Here is a 17,382-nt window from a genome sequence, read left to right as displayed (position 1 = left end):
TTTAATAGTTGAGACTAAGCCCAGCAACCAAGAGCTCTGTTCTTTTTCTTCTTTTCTGGTAGGAGCTTGTCTTTACTAAGCAAATTGCTATTGTCTAATATGACTTTTCTGTCTCAGGTTCTCATTCAGATTGTGGATGCCTCATCTGTGATCACATGGGATTTTGATGTGTGCAAGGGCGACATTGTTTTTAACATCTTTCATTCCAAAAGAGCCCCACAGCCTCCTAAAAAGGACTCTCTGGGAGCTCACAGTATTACATCTCCTGGTGGGAACAATGTCCAGTTGATAGACAAAGTCTGGCAATTGGGTCGTGATTACAGTATGGTGGAGTCTCCTCTTATCTGCAAAGAAGGGGAGAGTGTGCAGGTAAGACGGCCAAATCCTCGTGTGGGAGCAGATGGAGGCTAGCTCCAAAACTACATGTTCTAATTCACAATTGTTATTGATGACCAAGTGGTGATTCAGCTCCAGACTGTCTGCTTGCTTTTGGCCGATGTTTCAGCTTATGTTCCTAGCTGCATGCTGCAGGGAATGAGGATAGTATTTACATGGGATCTGCTGTGAGGGGATGTTGCATCAGTCCAATAGTGACTGGCAAGGATTGATTGGCAAGGAATACAGGGAAGCCACCTAGAATGAAGTGCACATCCAGAGAGTAGCAAGACATGCTTTGTGCTGTAATTTTGACCATTATTTTCAGAAGCGAACACTCTGTTTGAAGAATATCATAGTGTCTTACCTCAGTAATGAGAGAAGTCTGGAAATTAAGACTGAGATTCTGTGTGTTTGTCCCTCTAACAGGCATGTTAAGGAGCTCCTTAACGGCCAGGGTTCCTGAAGGGTTTTTTTTATGGCATTTGCAAACTATCCTTTAATTACCAAGTTTGAAATTACATGCAGCATGTTTATAATCACACTCTACCACTGCTATTGCTTTTGACTTGAAATAGGAGTTGAACAGCCTTTGAAAAAGGAGCTCCTTAAGTCATCTAATTGGAAGTGTTAAACTGGAAATATGGGCAGTGACCTCTTGAAACTGTGCTTTCTCTTTCAGTGAGGCAGGAGCCTTGACTGTTCTTTTCACAGCCTCAAAGGACAGCTGTTAATGAATATAAATGGAAAAAATGGATATTGTTTTAAACAAGAACTTTGTCCTTTCAGTATATTTAAATCCTAACCCCTTGACACTGTCAGAAAGCAGGAAGAACTGCTGGCATTCTATCGTAACTTTTATAAGCATGCTATGTGGGGAGAGTTGACCAGCACTGCCAGTTGGCTGAGGAGCTGAAATACTGGCATTGGGGAAAAATTGTGAGCATGTAGGCAGTTTTGTCTAAGCTTGGAAAAGAAATTTCAAGCCTACAAATCTTTGTGTTAACAAAGTTAATTTTTAATTTTACTTTGGCTGCTTCCAGGGATCACATGTGACCAGGTGGCCTGGCTTCTATATTCTCCAGTGGAAATTTCATAGCATGCCTGCCTGTGCTACAACCAGCCTGCCTCGTGTGGATGATGTGTTAGCATCTCTACAGGTCTCCTCTCACAAATGTAAAGTGATGTACTATACAGAAGTAATAGGATCTGAAGATTTCAGGTACGTCTGGCCAAGGTTTGTGAAGGTCAGCTGATGTCAAACATTTCTGATACTCGGATGATCAAGCCAGTGTCAAGTTCACTTAAATACAAGTAAATTGTGAGGACTTGTGTTTTCTTAGGCCTCAAAAAACACAAACAAAATCAACCAGGACTGGCACTGGGGGCAATTAATGTGTAAAAGGGGTTAATCAGTTATCTCATTGTACTCATCGCTAGTCACTTTGCTTTGAAAGTGTTGTGCGAGTTGTTGGGCTTGGCAGGTTGTCCTGTAGAAATGGGTGCAACTCAAAATGGAATTGAGTCAGTTCAGTTGCCTGCTAGTTGATGTAATTGACTGAAACCAGTTCTTGGTTTCTGAACAGCATCTGTTTTTGCAAGGTGGTGTTTGGTGTCCCCATTATCTTATGTGGTGAGGCAGAAAAGTATCTGCACAAAACTGTTACTTGTTTGCACACTGAATAAAAAGCAAGTACAATATAGATACATAGCAGAAATAAAAATCTTTGTATGTTCTGAAGCTTAAAACTATTTTGTTTTTAATTGCAGGGGATCTATGACCAGCCTTGAATCAAGCCACAGTGGATTCTCCCAGCTCAGTGCTGCCACCACCTCTTCTAGCCAGTCCCATTCCAGCTCCATGATTTCCAGGTAGTGCCACAACAGATGAAAAGCAAATGGATGAGATGGCTGGACCCCTCGCCTGTGGCAGCTGACTGCAATACAGCATATTCAACTGGCAATTGCGCAAAAAAACCCCACCCCATAAAAGCCTTTTATAGATAGTAAAGTAGCTGTTTGAATTTTAAACTTAGTAGTTTTGGTCCTTGTTAGATCCAACAGCTTGTCTCTTATAACCCTTTTTCCTAACTCAGCCATAAATATTTTTGCAAGTGTGCTTGCACAAATCCTAACTCTGAACACAAGGGCTCTCATTGAAAGGAAAAATAACCAGTGCATCAGTTAAGAATAATTTTTTTTTAATTGTGTAAATGTTAAAAAGCAAAAAAGAGAAAAACCCTACCAAAAATGCTCTGTAGTGCATTAGAGATCAACTGCAAGTCTCCTGTCAGGACATTCCTTGCCATCTTAAGAAATCCCCTGTGATCTTCCAGTGCTGCAAACTGTTCTCCCATTGCCACTAAGTAATGTCCGAGACAAAGAAAAGCAGTTGCTGGATATTTGACTTTGTGAGTCCACTTTTTTCAAAGCATGCCCACAGAGCTGTGGCCAGGCTGTAAACACTAATACCTTTTGTATGAGCACATTTTTGGGGAACATGAGCTCTGGGTCTTGATGGGTTGAAGCAATTCATTCTTTCCTTGGATTTGTACTTGAAGCACTGCGGAGAGAGAAGCAGAGAGCAGGCTCTCCCTCACTGTGTCACACTGGGCTGATCCAGAATTGGTCTGAGGATTTGTTCCTAGCTGTGTGCTGGAGCTTCACTTCCTTAGTATACTCCCTGTGAATTGATTTTACTGAGACTCTGTTCTTATCGGGAATTTATGCAGAGCTTAAGCTTGCTTCTTAAATCAGTCTAAAGGAGGTATGGCTTACATCCTTCCTGTGCACTTTTCAATCCCTCTTGCCTCCTATCCTTCCCTGTGCATGTCAGAAATAGAGCACTTCAGTTCTGAGCAGCAGAAGCTTTAATGTAGGCAGGGAGCACAGGGATCTTCACTCTAAGTGATACAGTGGATGTTCTAAGCAGTGCCTGCTTGACCATTTTCACTACTGCTACTGCCAGTGGTGAACTGCCATTTTCCATTTTGTGCCTATTCTACCCAGGCCCAAGCAATCCTACTTGAATCTTTTTTTTAAAGTCTGTTCAGGTATTCTTCCACTTCAAGCCCCCTCCCACACACAGCAAAAGGCACAAAAGACTGAAGTGCTGGGCAAAGGGCTGTCAGCAGACAACCACAGACCATACCTGGCAGTGGAGCAAAGATTTCAGTCTGAAATACAGCAGGATTTGCATAGTTAGACTCTGCTTGGTCTTTCCTCGCCTTCTTAGATCTAAACTATCCATCCAGGCAGAAGGAGTTACTGTGCTGGCTGCAGTCCCTACTAGAAAGCTGGTTAGGCTCTATTAAGTCTTGGGGAGGCAGCACTGTTGTGGGTAAGTGGTAGAGGAGCTTGCAGAGGGGTTGCACTTTCAAAGCTGAACTCCCTTAAGATACTGGATGCCCTGCCTGAGGAAAGCTGGTTCTGAACTCAGTACAAATCAATCTTTTTTATGACTGCAAAGCTTCTGAGAGGCGGGCTACTAACCTCTAACTAACAGCACCTCTTCTGCAGACCAATTCTGGCTATGGAATGTGGCAGACAGAGCTGACACACAAGTATTTTAATAAGAGATTTAGAGGTGCTAAGAGGCCAGTCTCCTTAAGCTGAACCAAACTGGTCTATTTTGTCTTTTTTGGACTTAGAAATTGAAGACGGAGGTTAGACTGTCACTTAGGCTGCCAAAGTGTGCTGTTGTGTGAGACAGGCCACCGCTTTGGTGTCAAGCAGCTCCCCACCCAGCGTCTGCACAGCAGACAACCACATGCTGTGGTGCTCAGGCTGCTCATATAGCTGTCTGCCTAGGAGGAACCTAGCTTGCTGGAGAGGTGGTTTGATTCTTGACATGCAGGAACCAGTATTCCCAGGCGCAGGGGAGCTAGTGCAGCAGGACGCACAGTGAGGTTAGTTTAATGACACTCATGGCTCTTTGCAAATGCCACTTGCCATGTACCAGGCTGTAAGGGTTGAAGATGGTCCCCTTTCTTTCTCTCTCTCTCTCAGATGGCGATTTTGCTGACAACTGTAAAGAAACTGCTTCATTCGACACTCCACATCTGTCCAGAGGTGTCTGGCTTTGTAGACCTTTTTGAGTTGCAGTCACTTTTCAAGTCTGAAGATCTGTATTTTGTTTTTCACTTGAGCTGGCTCAAAAGTGGCACTTTGGGTTTTTCCTCTGTTAATCTTAACACATCTTTTAGAGCTCAAAGCACATGACAGCACAAACAGCTGGGGAGATCAAATTCCAGAAAAACAATAGTTAATCCTCCTCTAAGCAAAGTGCTGTGGCAATATGACTTGATCACTGCAGTCTAATTAATTTCCCATACCCTGGTCTTTCTTTGTGTGATATTATTGCTCTTCCTTCTCTCAGCCAATGACTCTTCTGTTGGCTTTTTTTTTCCTGTTATCAGTGTCCTTCTGCACTTTCCTCTCTGTACTCATGAACTACATATCAAATTCTGTAAATGTTTTGTATACATAATACCTCATTCTTGGTAATAAAATACAGATAGTCTTTAAAAGATTTTTTTATTGTTATCAATAAATGTGAATTGTTTGGAAAAAAGGGTCAGCCTCTTCATTTCATTCACCTGATGCAAAGCTTCCAGGTTATTTTATGTGCTGAATTCAAGTCTTCCAGAGCTGCTCTGGGCAGTGCTGTTCTGGGGGGATGCAAGAGGCACTTCAGCTCTCTGCTACTGTGGAGAAGTTTCAGCAAAGCACTCTGTTTTGGGGAGTAGAAACCTGAGCAGGTACGAGGGATGAGGAAATGTGAGTTTAGAAGGAAAACAGCTTCTGCTGGGCACCTCCCTGTCGCATAACAAAATCCTATCTTCCCTATAGTACATTACACAGGTTTTTTTTACTAGACTCTGAATACACAAAAGGAATAAAATACTGTGCTGAAAAAGTCTTTAGGTAGCCCTAAAAAGAAAATGGTTGCTTTTATGGATTATATGATGTTGTTATACTCTTTTATCACAGTTTGAAAGGGAGCTTCAACCTCAGCAGTTCAGCTGATTGCAGCAGCATCCCTTGTGGAGTGTATTATGTGTGTTATCCAAGAGGTTTGCACTGGCAAGCTTAGCACAGGAAGGGTACAGATAAATGTCTCTCATTTGCCCCTGTGCAGGCTGAAATGTGTCTGGCCACCTGAACTAGCAAGTGCAATAACTGTTTTCTTTTTCCACCTGCTTATTTCTTCTTACCCAGTGGCCCTGCCATAGGCTTTCTGGCAGAATAAATGGCTGACTGTGTCCCTAGGCTGAGCACGTACTGTTCTGGGAAAACTTGAGTGATCTTAGTGCAGGCACAGCTATCTGAGCTGTAAAACTGTCCCTAAATCCTGGTCTTCCCAATCACGCTGAGTTCTGCAGGCCTTGCGTTGCTGTGGTGCTTGGTGAGAGCTGCTCTCTTCCCTAGTATGCAGTGTGGGCTTGGGGAGAGGGATGACTCTTTAAAGGTGAACGTTCAGCTGAACTGCTCTGTGTTTTAGTTTGGTGGGTGCAACTGCTCTTAGGGTTGTGAGGGTTGGGGTTTTTTAATAGAAATTTAACAATAAAGGTGCAATAATTTTCTCTCATTCAAAAATAAGCATTCTGTTCTACCGACTGTACAGGGGCTTGATATTGCCCACTTCCAGGAGTGAGTGAGCCGTAAGGTGTGGAGGAGGAGGTGGGCTCCTCGGCTGCCCCCACTAGTGATACCTTCTTGGGTGGGAGGCTGAGACCATCGTATTTGGGAAATTAAGATTTTTATTTTGTTTTATTAGTAAAAGTAGACAAAACTTTAGCTATTTTTAAAACAGGAGCCAATAAATGTCAGGCTATGTTTTTTTCTAACCCCTGGAATTGGAGCAGTGGCTGAAACATCCATTTATGGTTGGTCTTTGAGATTTTATCCAAGCTGTAAAGTTTCTAAAACAAGAATCTTTAACTATGGTCATGGAGGTCTGTCAGCAAGACCAGATGGCTGCCTGACCTACTTCAAGTTTTAACATGTGGTCAATATTTTTATGCCAGTGCATAATTATAATGGACTAGCTTACTGCTGCTCTGGACATTACTGAATACAAAAGCCCTTGAAAAGACATCATACAAGAAGGTGGCTTTGGCTGTTCAGCTGTGCTGTGCCCAGGGAGGCAGTGGGAAAGCTGCCTTTCCTGGCCAATGTGCCTTTCTTGAAATGGCAATTAAAACTGAGAGCCTCAGACCTTATTTGAGCTGAGCAGGTGATAAGGGTGTGGACAGGGGCTGCTCTGCCATGCAGCTCCCCTTGGAAAATCTGGTTGAACCATGTATTTTGGTTTTGGGTGGATTTTCGGAGACAAAGCAAAAATCCTGGAAGAAATTTCACCTGCCTCCCCTGCCAGCCCTCCCTGCTCCCTGCAAAGCCAAGGGCTCCCTGTTCTCCAGCTGTGAGATCCTGGTGTCCTTTCTCATTTGCAAATCTAGCTTGCCAATGAGCCTGTAAATTCTCAGTTGCCTAAGGCGAAGGGTCCTGAACTGCCGTTTCAAAATCTCCCCACGCATGCCTCCTGGTGGAGCAGGGGCTGATCCTGGCTTGCTCTCTGGCATCACTGCCCAAACAGCAGCACACGGGTTCCCCGCGGGAGCAGCCAAGACCATTTTCTCTTCTTGTCACTTTGCGGGACAGGCTAATTCTGGTGCCTGGTGTAGGCAGACAAGTTAAGATGATGCTGGAAAAAAAGACTTCTGTAATCCCTGCTAGCACACAGACAGTGCGGGATGCATGCAGAGCCCTCGCCTCTGTATTGGTGCTGTGCTGCGGGTACCGGCTGTGTACCGGGGCCGGCCTGGCACCCCCCCTGCACCCCGGCTGCTTGACTCTGAGCTCCTTGGGGGCTGCATAGTGCCGGCAGCTTTGGAGGAAGGTGCAAGGCTGGCACAGTGCGTAGTAGCTGGGAAAGCTGCTTCCCAGGGCACGGGCTGCTTAATGCCTCCAGGAGAGAAAAATCCTAAGCCTGAAGTGTTAGGTTTTGGCTGTCTTTAAAAAGTCATTAACATCCAGCACAATTCAGGCTCTAAAAAAAAATAAATAAAAAAAATTGCCATCTCCCTTTTTTGGGGAAGGGGAAGAGAGAACTTGCTTTATTTCGCTAACTCCTGCTGTTGTAAGGAGTTTGAATGCTGGGCAATAAAAGGTCAGGATTGTCTAGCTGCTTGTTTTTCTTTTATTTCCTCCCCTACACCCACTGCTGAATTCACCCCACTTCATGCTGTAAGCCTTGGTCCCTCGGGTGGCACTTGGCCGCCGCAGGCCCGAGGGGAGCGGGGAAGGGACCCCGGTTTTGTGGCTGGTGCTGGGTCTGATTCAGCCCTTTCCCCTGTGCACGTGGGGGCTGCGGAAACAGGGGCTGACGCTGACCTGCTTCATGGACCAGAAAAGTCCCCAAGGACCCTGCCCTGGTGCCAGCACACATCCCTGGTGAGGGGCAGAGCTGAGCCGCCCCCAACCCTCCTCCTGGCCTAATAAACAAACTAATAAATAAATCTCAGGCTTTTCTTGGTGCTGCCGTGGGGTGAGCTGAATGGGGCAGCCCCCCTGGGATGGGCAGCCTGAGGAGGGGGTCCTGGCTCCCAAACCCCCCACGCAGGTTGGGCTTAGGATGCTGCTGTGACCCAGCACTGCCTCACACCTGCGGATCGTGTTTTAAATTGTTTTTTAAAAAAGGGAAAAGGAGTTAATGCGTTAAGCACACTTCATCCTGCCACTACCCAGCAGGGGAGGGAGCTCTCGCTTGCCCCAAGACATCCGAGCCCCATCGCCGCACTGTGTCCCCGGCTCAGCAGGATGTGACCCCGCAGCCTGCTGGCCCACGCTGACCCCTCGGAACCCCAAATTGGGGTTATGGGTCCCCACGGCTGCCAGCCCTGGGCCGAGCAGGGTTGAGCCAGGCTTTGCTCTGCCCGGGCGCGATGCTGAGCCGGTGCCTGGGGGGATCCCGGCTTTGCAAGGCTGGACCCCCAAATACACCACCCGGCACTGCCGGGGTGCACCCATCGCAGGGGGTGTTAAGGCACAAACCCAGCTCAGCGTGGAAAACCCACGTACCGGGGACAAAGGGCTGGGGGAGAAACCCACGAGTGGGGCAGCACGTAGGGCAGGCTGGGGGGGGGCTTGGGGTGGGCTGCTGTCCCAGGGGACCAGGGCACAGAAACTGGGGTGGTTTGCAGCACTGCGTGTCCCTGGCAAAAAACCCCACTAGATGGTGCCAGCAGCCCACGCACGGCCCACGGTGAGTCGTGTCCCAGCTGCCGGGGGGTCAGCGTGGGGCTGGCTCTGTCCCGGTCCCCTCCGGGCTGTGCTGCCCCACCAGCACTCCAAGGCACTGGTCCATACTGGGAGCCGCAAACAAGGCAGGTGTCCCCCGTGTAAACCCCAGCAAGGGGACATGAGGGGGAATAACTGCAGGGAGCTGCCACTTCTCCGGTCCCCAGACCCCTGCGGCCGCATCCTCACCCTGTGCCCATCTCAAACCACCCGGCCCACGACGAGAGGATGCTCAACTCTCCTTCAAGCATCAGCTGTCTTTTGGTTTGCTCTCCCGCTACGAGGGATCTTCCAAAATAGTCACAATTTCACAAGAGTACTGAGGAAGTTCATCAGCGCTGGAGAAAAACCCTTGAGGAGCTGGTGGCAGAAATCCTGTAGAAGTGAAAAAATATTCTGCTTATTGCTATGGCCCCAGTAAGAATTAGCCCAACAGCTGCAATGGGCTGTAATCAAACGATTAATTTTAGTTATGCACAGGACTCCACCAGGGAAAGGGAGAAGGAAAGAAGAGGACAGCACACAAAAAGATGGGAACTGGAAATACAACATAATTTCTCTCAAGAGTATCCTAAACTGACCCAAGGCGGGTATTGGCCAGGGCCACCACACTGTGTTCGTAGTAAAACTTCGTGTCCCACTTGCCCGCTGGGACTGCAGGTGTGAGCATCGCTTCAGGCCCCAGCCTGGGGCTTCGGGGACACAGGTAGGAGCTGGGCAGGGACCGGGAGCCACTGTAGGACCCTCCGCAGCTCTCCAAGGCCACCTGGTCTGTCTCCAGCAGCCGTCACAAGCCAAAAAGGGCAAGAACAAGGTAAATGCATAAAAATCCCTCCTCTGAGCCTGTCTGTGCTTGTGCGCATTCACACCCGCGACGTGTGTGTCCCCCAAGGTGCTGGGCCCCTGCTTTGCCTCCCGGGGCACCCTTCAACACCTCCTTCGGTCACTGATCCCCCTGCCATCCTCCACAGGAGCCAGCACCTCCAACAGGCTGGATTCTGGAAAGCAGAATTTGGCATAAATAGGGAAATCCAGGCCTTTGCCCATTCCCGTGGCAAAGCAAGCACAGAGAGATATAAATGCATGAAGGGGTGAATGAATAAATACCAGGAAGCTGAGGGTACAACCGAATCTGGCTAAAGCAGCCGAGGACGGGGAGATGCCTGTGGTGGGGCTCTCTGCCATGTGCATTTTAATAGTCCCTATAATAACATGACTGTGTGGTCCTTGTCCCTCCTTGGACTGCCTGCAGGCACCGGGGTTGATCAGAAAAGGGGCAGCTGGGAAGAAAGAGGAAGGTCAGGCAGGGGCAAGCCAGGTCTCTGGACCCACCCCCCTTTTTTAAGCATTAAAATAAATAACTGCACACACTTCCCAATCACAGAGCTTGCTGGGATCAGCCCTGAAGAGGTTAATTACCACTTTTTCCAATAAATGAATTTCTATGTTCTATAGCAAGCAAAGCTGTTTAGCAGAGGCCGACCAGCCAGTGCCAATTAATGCCCGTGAGTGTGCCTGCTGAACCGTGTGCCCCTTGGCTGATGCTGCAGTTCCTGCGTGGCGACACATAATTATCAGCAATAAAGCACCCCCTGATCAGGGCCGGGTCTCTGGTTATTCTCAGCCCGTGGCAGGAGCAGACATCACCAGCATGAGGGCCGGCAGTTCGGATGTGCTCGTCTGCTCTGGTGCGAGACCAGGGCAGGAAGCAAACTCTGTCCTGGTTCGAAATTCAGCCCAGACTTGGCCGAAAAGAGCCCCAACCCGCACAGTATGGTACCATGCCAGGTTTTAGTCTAGGTTTGCCCTTCCCAAGGTGAGGATGTGACCGACTGGCACAGCCACGCTGCGGCCGTGCTGCACTTTAGTTAGCTTTGGCACATGAATTCTCCCCCCCAAAAAAAAGAGCTTCAAAAGGATGGCAAAACAAGATTTTTCTCAAGCATTTTTGCCTCTCTGTTATTATTTGTATTATTATATTGCCTCTTCTTGGAGGTGTTAAAAGAAGAGCAAAGGGGCTGGAGGACTCTCGGGTCCAAAATGCGTTTGCCAGAGCAGGGTGGGCAGGACTTGCTCCTCTCCCCACGGCTGGTCCGAGAGCTGCCAGGTCCTGGCTGGGGACTTCACCAGCCCTGAGGAGCCATGGGCAGGTCAGCGCTTCTGCCATTCCCTCTGGCCGGCTGGAGAGGCCAAACAGCGCCGGCTTCTCTGACCGCGGCCCCGCTCGAACCGCAGAGCCCATCTGCCGCGGCGGCCGAGGACGCGCCCTGCTGTAAATACAGCCGGTTAATTGATTGCTCTTGCTCCAGCAGATTTCCCTGAAATCCCTCATCCGTCGGTGATGGATCTGTGTCCTAACAGCTCCCAGAAACCTTCTCCCATCGCAGCTTGTGCCAGCAGAGCATGGCTGGGCTCGCTCACATCCCGGTCGCGTGCTGCAGCCCCTGCCTCGCTGCACTTTGCACACCTAAAGCCAGAAGCTCACTGGCACAGGGCGGGGGGGTGAGGGCTGCCCAGGGGGCCAGGGACCCATGAGGACAAGGTTTCTAAACCAGGCTGTGGTGATGCTGCGTGGCGACCAGCATCAGTCCAACCCCATGCTGCCCACCCTGGGCTCAGCACCCTAGTGGAGCCGACACAGCTGGAGGTGGGTGGCCCTGCAGGACCACAGCACCCATCGCCACCCCAGACCAGACCCAAGCAAAGCAGCCAGAAGATATTTTTTTCTTACCAGACATGGGCCAGTTGCAAGGGTGAAAGCTCCTGGGGCAGCTCTGGCCCTAGAGAGGCGCCAGCTGCAGATGGGGTCTCTGCAGGGCAGCCTCCTCTATGTGGTTTTCCTAACAAAACCCTGTTTTCCTGAGCAAGGGAAGGGCCTGTCTCTCCATCAGCCTGTTTCATCAGCCCTCTGCAGCAATCTTGCCAAGGAGCTGCCTGCGTGCGTCTCCCTTTGCTTCTGAAGAGCAACCAGGACACGCTTGCATGATAACATTGATGCCCTGAGCCAGCTCTGGGCAGCCACAGACACTGGGGTTGTTTATTTGTCCTTCACAAGAATTTAACAAGAAAAGAAGCAGGAAAGGATCGTGTGAGCTCTCCCCAGGGAGGGCTGGAGCGGGGACAGCTGCCCGGCACTGGCAGGGACATCACCCCACCACCAGCATCCATAGGCAAGGTCACCGGTGAGCCCCTCCAGCCCACCCAGTAACGCTCCCCCAGTAACCCTACAGCCACCCAGCATGCCACAGACAGCGGGGCAGAGCTGCGGCCCCGTCCCACCGCCCTGCTGCAGCCACAGGGGCCCCACGGGACCCTCAGCATCCGAGGAGCACAGGAGCAGGCGCTGCTCTGCAGGCAAGCCAGGAGCTCCCATTCTGCTTTGCACCATCCTCCTCCTCCCTGGAGCTTGGGGTTTGGGCCGTGCAGAGCTCCCCGGTGCTGGCTGGCCTGCAGCAGCTGCAAAGGGCAGCTCTCTTTCAAGATATTGAATGCTCTGCTTTGTGGCAGAGGGCAGAAAGCCCATTCTCCGCCTGCCTCTCTGTCTCTCTCCTGAGCCCTAGACGATGCTCAGAGGAACTGCAAGGAATGGAGAAAAAGCAGGAATGACAAATCCCGTCCCCTGGGACAAGGGGACCTCTCCAGAGCTAAGCACCAGCCTTCTTCCCCACCTGGGATGAGTCAGGATCTGGCCAAGCGGCGGCTGGTGCTGCTGCCCAGGACTCCTGCAGAGCGGTGGGAGGTTGGAGCTGGAGCACCCCAACCCCCAGGCACAGCCCAAGTGGTGGTCCCGAGGCCGACACTCCGTGGGAGCAGTGGGCACCATGCAGACCCATACGACACTGGGACCAGTGTGGCCATGGGGAGCACTGGTTTGAAGGCAGACACACCAGACTGGCCCAGTTACCCCTCCTGGCACTGTGGTGGCTGTCCCGCAGGACCTTCCACAGCAAGACACTCAGCAGTCACGTCTCCAGGCCCTTCCCCTGGGGCACCTGGAGAAGTGACAGCAATCTGTGCAAGCAGATAGCTACCCAAAACCCCATCGAAACATGGGCCAAACCCCCATGGGACATGGTGCTGCTGGGGGAGCTGTGCGGAGGGAATCCAGAGAGCGTGCCACCAGCAGCGCTGGGTCTTTGCCTCCTAAAATAGAAGAATAAATGTGTTCAGGCTCGAAGGCTGCAACGCTGTTCCATGTTGGCATTGCTTCGCCCTCTGAGCTCACCCTCGCTGGGGGCGGAGAAGCGCTTGTGGGTGTGAGTTAGAGCTGTGGGGCACTGCTGGCGTGTGGATCTGAAATAGCATCTTTGGGGATGGTGCTGGACCCCTCCTGGGGCAGGGGAGGAGCAGGGCTCTGCTGCGGGGGCCAGGGGCCGAGGTGGGATGGGGACCGGCTGCTGTGACTTGCAAGGAGCCTGGCACAGGACCCGGTGCGGCGCTGCGGGAGGAGGAGGAGGACGCGGGTTAATTAGCAAGGGGCTGGGAGAGGGGGAGGGAAGTAGGTCAGTGGATAACACACAACACTGGGTTCTTGGAAAGCTGCTGTGGCTTCGCGGCATGTCGGGGACCTGGCAGTACCTGCAGCCGCGCCGGGGCTCTCCGTGGAGATCAGCCAGGAGATGCAGTCATCCACTCCTCCAGCCCAGCCCAAACAGCAGCCCTAACCCACTCCCAGGGAGGAAACACTGGGTTAAGAAACCAGTTCAAGGAGACCCTCGGGGATGAAGAGAAAGACTGTGGGGACCTTGCGTGACGTCTGGCACACACATACCAACCTCCCCCAGGAGAGCGTGGAGATCCGGGGGGCAGGCAGGGACGGATGGGGATGGAGCGGGCAGGGCCTCGGGGCTCTGAGTCAGGCCACCGGCGTCACCAGTCAGTCCTGCGATACTGGTGGCCCCCAAGAGCCCCCGCGGCGGACGGGAGATGCTGCTGGGGTCAGTGCTCACTGGAAGAGGTTGGGGGAGAGATGCTTGCACGCAGGGACCTGGAGAGCTCAAACCTGGCAGGTGAAGGCAGAGAAAAGAGAAGGGCTGCTGCCTTCATCCCACAAGTTTCAGTCTCCTGGTTCAGGGAGGGCAAAGTCATAAATTTCAGCTGTCTGTGGTTTGCAGCTCCATGGAAAATGCCGCCAAAAAAAAAAGTATTTTCAGCCCTGGAGCTAGTGCCTGGCTGAGGGCAGAGGGACACTGAAGCTGAACAAGTGCCAGGCTGCAGCAGGGGTGCTCGGTGGTAAATTTAAGCCCCCTGACAATGCGAGTAATTTTCCTAACCTCATGCAGGCCCTCTTTGCAAGGAGCTTTGCAAGGAGGTTTCTTAATGCCTTCTAAACCGCAGGCTCCCAGGGGCTCACGCAGAAAAGCACCATCAGCCTCAGAGCAGCAGCTGTCCCTGGGCAGAGCAGTCCTCTCCAGTCCTTCATCCCAAGCTACCTTAGCTGTGCTGGATGGGAGAAGACAGAAGCCACGTCTTCAAAAATGAGCTTTACAAGATGCCTATAACATGCCCCATATATAAAAATAAATATATGGGGGGAAAAAAGAGAGGGAGTGGGCTTTAAACAAGCCAGGATGGAGCAGGCAGCAGTGAGAAGTGGCTAGAATCTTGCAGGAGGGCATCCCTGCAGCTCATTCTCAGCAGCATTCTTTACCCTGCCTTTGCTCAGCACTGGTACCATGGCTTTGCAAACACTATTTATTTTTTTTTTTGCAAACAACTATGCACAAACAAGGCCGTGTGTGTGCAAACACTATTCCCCTTATTCACAGGTGAACACAGCCCTGAAAGACCCTTCATCTGAGTCCACCTGAGGGGAGGAGCAGATGCCAGCACTTGTCTGAGGCTCACCACACAACCGTGCCCCCCAACACCGGGGCACACTTACCGTGCCATGTGGAGCGTGACATGGCGGCAGCAAATCCAATTTATGAGGCAGCAGAGCCAGAGAAATGCCAAGCACATCTGGCTGTGTCAGGTCGCCCCGCACTGCTGGCACTCGTCATACGGATCTAGGACAAACCCTCGCTTTTGTTTTCTCCTGTTTGGGTATCACGAGCGTCCTGGGCTTTGTAGGATGGCAGCTCGGGAACATTAACTTACCGTAGGGTTATTTTGTCTTCATGCTAAACTCTTCCTGGAGATGTCAGCTGCCAGAACATGTCATTTATGCTTCACGGCACTGCCTTAGCATTTTGTGGACGTGACAGAGTGACAAAAACCAACATCCTTGAAGGAAGGGCTCAAGCCGGATGGTTCTCCTCTAACAAACAAGGGCGAGCTGGGCTGGGCTGAGCCGGTCACTTGGGGCAGCTCTGAAGGGGCCAGGAATGTCCGTGGTGGTGGGGACATGCCGTGAGCTGCCCTGAAACTGCCTCAGTCACTGGGAGGTGTTCCCCAGTCCAAAGACTTGGGCCGTGACCGCTTTGCACAGACCTGGTGAGTGCGGTGGGATGCTGCCTGCCCACCTCCTGGGTTCTAGTGAGTCACGGCACATCGCCCTGGGAAATGGGAGGTTTCGGGAGTTAACTGGGTTGCTGCTCTCCTTGGAACAGGCAGGCAGGAATGGCAGAGTCAGCAGGGCTTTTGGAAATGCAATGGTGGGGTGTTTCTGCCCGTGGCAGCTGCAGGTTAGTGTGCTCATGGGGCTCCTTCTCCCCATCCATCCCAGGAAAACGCTCCACCAGTGTGAGCCTGTCTGCAGAGACTGGCAGCCCCCACCGCAGCCCCTATTCCCTGGTCTTCACCTCTCAGAGCCGGGAGAGGCTTCTCTCAGTGCTGGCACTGGGTGTGCGGATCAGGCTGGGGGGACCAGCTCAGCGCTGCTCCAGCATCGCACCCTCCGCTCCCCGTCAGCTGGAAGCGATGCCACGCGTGCTCTCTCCTGCTGCGCCCTGGGGCGGGATGTAGAGCAAGGGCTGGTTAAATAAACACGCTTGTCTCTTCCGCCTGAGCTTGCAGCAGCCCAAAATCCCCTCTCCCTGGGCTCAGGCAGGATTGGTCCCAGTCTCACCACTTAAAAGGTTTAAAGTGTAGGTCAAAAGGATCGCGCTCTTCCAGATATTTGGTCCTCTGATAATGGCAAAGGCTCGTGCTTTTGCTTAGCACAAAGGAGTGATGCTGCAGAGCCCAGCGGTGCTATGGCCCACAAAGCACCCTTGTGTTCTTGCTTTGCTGCAGCGGTTCAGCTTGGGACCCCCGTGCCTCCTCCGGAGCTTGCTAGAGGGCAGGGAAGGGATGTGAGTTTGGTGGATAATTAATTGCACATATTAACTTGTACCTGTCAGCGGCCACCGTGCAAGTAAGATGGGGCTGAGCACCAAGGTGTCAGGGAGGAACTCCCCGGGAAGAAAAAGTGCATTTGCAGGACACCTCTGTGCACTCACGCACAGCAGTGCATGGCACTTGGGAGCACCTCAGAAGTGCCTGGGTGCTCTCCTCTCAGTGTCCACAGCCCTGCTGGAACTTTGCCTGGAGAAGACGCCATGCAGGGTGAGCAGCACCATGCAAGGGAGCAGGCTGCAGCCCTGCCTGGGGTCCAGCCCCGGCTGGCAGCCCCCGTGGACGTGTCTCTGCTGCAGCCCAGGTGGGCAGCTGGCAATTTGCAGCATTGCACTTTTATTTTTCACCTTTAAAGAAGCTGCTCTGTGAGCAGGGAACACAGCAGTGCTTTGCCTTCCTTGACTCAGTTTACTTTGTACAAAAAAAGTAAAAACCTACTTACCCTTGCAGCTGCCCCTGCAAAGGTTTTTAGCAACACTCCCCCTGGCCTGCGGCACTCAGCCAGAGGGATGGAGCCAAGGAACTGGAGCTGTGGATTGAAGACTGGGACTTTTTTCCTTCCCATGTCCCTGCTGTGAAGCGAGAAGGAACTTGGCCAGCATCAACACAACAAGCCACATCCATCAGCTCTGGTTAACTACAGACAATTGTTTTGAACATTACTGGAAGGGAGAGGAGACAAACACAGGAGCATGCACACAGGTCATTGCACAAGGAAAATAAAACCAGTCGGTTGCTGCAGAAGGTCCTGCCTGACCCACGGGGCGAGCGTGGCCCCGTTTGGGAGATGTGAAGAGGTCTCCAAATCCCAGTGTTATAGCAGCATCCCCTCCCCTCCTGGTGCCACTGGAGTTACACTGGCCTGGATAAAAATGAGACCTGATTTTGAGCATAAAGCAGCTGCACGGGGTATCTTACCGCTGCCAGCTCATCTCTGCTTCACGCTGACACTGGAGGAGGCTGATGGAAGCGAAGTGTACGTCGTCCCTCATCTTCAAAGCCACCGAAGAGCCCCAGAGCCCTGCTCAGGCACTCGGGGAGCAGCTCTGATGCCGGGAGACACTGTGGCTTGCAGCCGTGCCCTCTGGCCCTGTGGGGAAGGGGACCCCTGAGCCCCCATTTTCCCCACTGGACCCCCAGGTCAGCTTGTGCAATGATGTCCCCTGCCCTCCACTCCCCTCTTGCAAACATGCTTTTGGGTTCTTCGTCTTTTATTCCCAGAGCTCCACTCCTCCTGGCTTCGCTGGCAGTCTCCGTCCCGCTGGGGACAGTCCCCAGTGCCTCTGCTCACACAGGGATGCCCCATTAACCACCGTGAGAGGGGCTTTGTCTTGTTGGCAGCCGGTTACGGGTGGCCGGGGTGTTCTGCAAACCAGAGACACGGCAAGACTTGTCCTTTGGGGCAGGGCAGGGTCCCACCACAGCAGA

At 51.7% G+C, this 17,382-nt stretch overlaps 1 protein-coding gene across 2 annotated transcripts in view; it reads left to right on the top strand.

The window, feature by feature from the left end:
- SEC14L1 (SEC14 like lipid binding 1) overlaps positions 1-4,965 on the top strand; it is a 43,490-nt gene extending 38,525 nt beyond the window's left edge. For both annotated transcript variants that reach the window (XM_075044917.1, XM_075044918.1), the window contains 4 exons: positions 118-369; positions 1,419-1,597; positions 2,146-2,247; positions 4,384-4,965. In XM_075044917.1, the coding sequence (XP_074901018.1) occupies positions 118-369; positions 1,419-1,597; positions 2,146-2,247; positions 4,384-4,399 (549 nt within the window). In that variant the 3' untranslated portion in view covers positions 4,400-4,965. The remainder of the gene's footprint in view (positions 1-117; positions 370-1,418; positions 1,598-2,145; positions 2,248-4,383) is intronic.
- Positions 4,966-17,382: the final 12,417 nt, after the last annotated feature.

The sequence above is a fragment of the Buteo buteo genome, chromosome 13, assembly GCF_964188355.1.
Source record: "Buteo buteo chromosome 13, bButBut1.hap1.1, whole genome shotgun sequence".
Taxonomy (NCBI): Eukaryota; Metazoa; Chordata; class Aves; order Accipitriformes; family Accipitridae; genus Buteo; species Buteo buteo.
The sequence above is the reverse complement of the archived record's forward strand: the minus strand, read 5'-3'. Positions and strand labels throughout refer to the sequence as shown.